General features: G+C 44.9%; 1 protein-coding gene across 1 annotated transcript in view; it reads right to left on the bottom strand.

Annotated features, from left to right (window-relative positions):
* Positions 1-386: 386 nt before the first annotated feature.
* rab11fip4a (RAB11 family interacting protein 4 (class II) a) overlaps positions 387-4,333 on the bottom strand; it is a 44,763-nt gene continuing 40,816 nt past the window's right edge. Inside the window, exons 11-15 of the mRNA XM_035524650.1 lie at positions 4,249-4,330; positions 3,283-3,420; positions 2,942-3,100; positions 1,764-1,907; positions 387-1,592 (exon numbers count right to left, since the gene is read on the bottom strand). Of these exons, the coding sequence (XP_035380543.1) occupies positions 1,476-1,592; positions 1,764-1,907; positions 2,942-3,100; positions 3,283-3,420; positions 4,249-4,330 (640 nt within the window). The 3' untranslated portion in view covers positions 387-1,475. The remainder of the gene's footprint in view (positions 1,593-1,763; positions 1,908-2,941; positions 3,101-3,282; positions 3,421-4,248; positions 4,331-4,333) is intronic.

The raw sequence follows: 4,333 nt of genomic DNA, 5'->3' as shown, positions 1-4,333 counted from the left end.
GCGAGTCCGTGAGCCATAGGTGAGAAGAGCAGACGGTATTTCTTGCTAATAATGTACACGTGACAAACATATCAAGAAAAACCCAGCATTTAAACACCTGTGCAAGGGACCCAGACGTTTACATACATAGGAAAGAAAATATGGCAGTGGCATTACAGCCACCTACTCTAGCGTTTTAAACCCCTTGATTTCTCTGCTGGAGCACCGCCCAGCGCTGGCCCTGCCTGCCTGGAGTCGGAGCTTTTCCAGAGGGCCTCCATTTCTGTGCCGCTGTGCTGCCCAAACAGTGCCCCACGATGCATCTCTTCACACAAGGGCACTCTCTGCAGTACCTGGCTATTCCTTTCACCCCCCCCCCCCCCCCCCCCCCGGCTGAGAGGGCCAGGGGGTCGCTGAACACGTGTAGACAAATACGGACCCCTGCTACGCTTCACAGGGCCCATCTTCTTCCTCACCGCACAGTAACTGCGACGGTCATATTAATGAAAGGAGAACGTAACCACATCTACGCAAGAGATTTTTTGATAGTTTGGGTTTCTCTGTATGCTGTACTAACCATCTGAACTAAAGATAATAAAGATTAGACTGCTTTCATCAGCATCAGGTAACAGCCAAAGGACTTTACACGCCTGAGCATGTGTAGCAGGAGAGGAGACGTGGTGGTGCTATGCTACAGGAACCCTGGGATCAACTAAGGATAACGGTAAATATCTCTTACACTTCTCCTTTAAAAAATAGACTTCATATTATCTTTTTTAACATTTTTTTTTTTTTTTTTTTACACATCCTATATCTTCCCCCCCCAAAAAAAGGTTTTTGTTCCATTACCATTTTCAGTCCTTCATTCGGTATACATATCACTAGCTGTATATGCTATTTTGTGCAAACGTGTTTGCTCTGTGAACGTTTTATGCTCCGTTTGTGCTTCAACGCGTCTGGTGCCATGCAGCTGTGGCCTAAACCGCTCTTCCCTTTTCCAGTTCCAGGACAGTTGTGTTCGAGAGTGAACATTTAAACATTAAACTGACAGGAAACTCAGAAGGAGCCCAAGCAGACCTAAAGATCGATGAGTGTGTATGTAGCGTCTGCACCTCCTGTCTACATGACATGTGAGCTTATGGGAAATGTTCAGTGTTTTCCTTCTGTTTGTGGCAGGGCTTGCGGAGAGAAAAGCACATTACTACAGCAATTCCTGCTGTAAAACCTCATAGGTGCAGCGTTTAGGTTGAATATATCATATATAATCCTGCATCACCACATGTACACATATAGTCTTCTACATTACGTTCCAGTTAATTTGAACACATGTGTTAGTGTGCAGGGAACCTGTGTGTGTGTTTGTGTGTGTGGGAGTGAGCGCGAAAGCGCATGAGCAACAGACACATGACGTGTTGACATGTTGGTGCTGTTCACTCCCATGGCCAGAAGGGGGAACAGTGAGTGTGTTCCTTCCCTCCAGCTGGAGCAGTGCAGCTCTAGTGCTTGATCTCAAGGATGGAAGGGTTGTGGTCTAGGATGGCGAGGATGATCTTGTCCATGTACTGGCGCAAGCGGAGGTTGATCTCCTCCTGCTCCTTCAGGGCATCAACCAGCTGCAGAACGAACAAAGGGAACCCAGATCATTCTCAGAGGTTCGCAACGACCGAACGTCATGTGCTTGTACCTGGTGTGTGTGTGTGTGTGTGTGTGTGTGTGTGAAGGAACCCTGGCCGTATGCAATCGCCACGTCGTCCGACAGTCTGAAATGGGAGGCTGCGTCTCACCTCATCTCTGGACGCGTTGTCGATCTCAGTGGCCAGCGACTGTGCCTTGGTGGGGCAGGCAAACAGGTTCCTGGCCTCATACAGACTAAGGCTGAGGATCTGCCCATTCAGATCGTCATTCTGGTCACGCAGTTTGTGGTTCTCCTGGTAGGGGGCAGTGTCGAGCTCGTGTTAGATGACAGGTCATGTGATAGGTAATGTTTCTCAAAAACATATATACACAGACTACTACTATCACTCTATACACAGACTACTACTAACACTCTATACACAGACTACTACTAACACTCTATACACAGACTACTACTAACACTGTATACACAGACTACTACTATCACTCTATACACAGACTACTACTAACACTCTATACACAGACTACTACTAACACTATACTCAGACTACTACTAACACTATACAGAGACTACTACTAACACTCTATACTCAGACTACTACTAACACTCTATACTCAGACTACTACTAACACTGTATACACAGACTACTACTAACACTCTATACTCAGACTACTACTAACACTCTATACTCAGACTACTACTAACACTATACACAGACTACTACTAACACTCTATACACAGACTACTACTATCACTCTATACACACAGACTACTACTAACACTATACACAGACTACTACTAACACTGTATACACAGACTACTACTAACACTCTACACAGACTACTACTAACACTCTATACACAGACTACTACTAACACTCTATACACAGACTACTACTAACACTATACACAGACTACTACTAACACTGTATACACAGACTACTACTAACACTATACACAGACTACTACTAACACTATACACAGACTACTACTAACACTGTATACACAGACTACTACTAACACTATACACAGACTACTACTAACACTATACACAGACTACTACTAACACTATACACAGACTACTAACACTATACACAGACTACTACTAACACTATACACAGACTACTACTAACACTATACAGACTACTACTAACACTGTATACACAGACTACTACTAACACTATACACAGACTACTACTAACACTATACACAGAGTATTAGTAGCTATAAGAACAAAACCTGTGTCTCCACCCTGGTTCTGCCTGCTGTGTTTAGTGTAATTGTAGCTAAAAGGGGCAGCAGCTCTATATCTCCTCTCTGGCTGTACCTGTCGGAGGCGTTTGACCTCATGCTCGAGCTCGATCTCGCGTGCACGAGCGTTATACTCGGCCAGGCCGGCTGAAGAGTTGCGGCCACGCCCAGGACGCTCCGTCTCCAGCTTAAAGTGCTGCAGGTGCTCCAGCTCACGACGCAGGTCTTCTATCAACTACACGCGCACACACACACTTTGAGTTTTGAATACTCTTAACAATATAATAATAGTAATAATAAGAAGAAATAGGTGAAGAAGTGTGTGTGTGTGTGTGTGTGTGTGTGTGTGTGTGTGTGTGTGTGTGTGTGTGTGTGTGTGTGTGTGTGTGTTCGTTAATGGACTACAGAGCCTCTCACATCCTGCATGGCCTCTCTCTCTTTCTGAAACTCATGTCTGTTCTGCCACAGCTTGTCCATCATCTTCCTGTACAGGTCCATCTCATCCTTCAGACGCAAACTGGTGTCCTCCAGCTTATCGGTCATACGCTGCTTCTCCTGGAAACACACAAACATCATCACCACACACGCACGCAAACACACAAATACAGGCACACACACATACAAAGTGAGCACTGTTATGCCTACAATTAACCACCACATTAATTTCAGTAACTAAAAGAAATCAAAAAATGTTTATTCTATTTAAATAATTATTTTTGGGCAAGTCAATAAAATGCCCCTGCACAGTCAGAATGATCATGTTTTCAGATCATTATTAGGTTGGAGACAGGCCCCTGTCTTCCAGCATTAAGGACAGGCCCTTGCTCTGGGCCCTGCTCTGTATCTCTGTAGCTATGTTTTGGTGATCAAAGCCATGCGGGCTGAGCCAAGCAGTGCAAACATCCCATGATGTGCTCATCAGCCAGGCAAATGTAGAGCTCTCATTGGACAGGCTAATGCAGAGCTCTCATTGGTCCAGTTAATGCAGAGCTCTTGTTGGTCAGGCTAATGCAGAGCTCTTATTAGTATTCTCATCTTGCTTCACAGCTCCGCTCACTCTAGAGAAGCTGTACCCAAATGTCTTCAACATGCCCGCAAACCTGGAGCATGATGTGTATTTGCACGTGCAACTGTGTGTATGTGTGTGTGTAGGTGTGCACAGTTTATAGTATAAAAGTGCATGTTTCTCAGACACTTTGACTTTTTGAGGATGTTCTTTGACATACAGGTGCATCATCCTAGAGAAACAGAACATGGGAGTGTATGTTCAGTGAAGTGTTCAGTAATTACGTGTTGTGTGGTGTGAGTGCGTGTAAGTGTGTGATCTTCTGCTCATGGGGATGGTGATAGTAGTAGTAGTTTTGGTGGTGAGATTACCCTTACCTGATCCAATTTCTCAGTCTGAGACTTCAATCTGCAAACGTTCACCTTCATCTCCGCATTCTCCTCCTCCAGTTGTTGCACCCTA

This window comes from Electrophorus electricus, chromosome 1 (genome assembly GCF_013358815.1).
Source record: "Electrophorus electricus isolate fEleEle1 chromosome 1, fEleEle1.pri, whole genome shotgun sequence".
Lineage (NCBI taxonomy): Eukaryota > Metazoa > Chordata > Actinopteri > Gymnotiformes > Gymnotidae > Electrophorus > Electrophorus electricus.
Note: the sequence above shows the minus strand (reverse complement) of the source record. Positions and strands in the feature narration are given on the sequence as shown.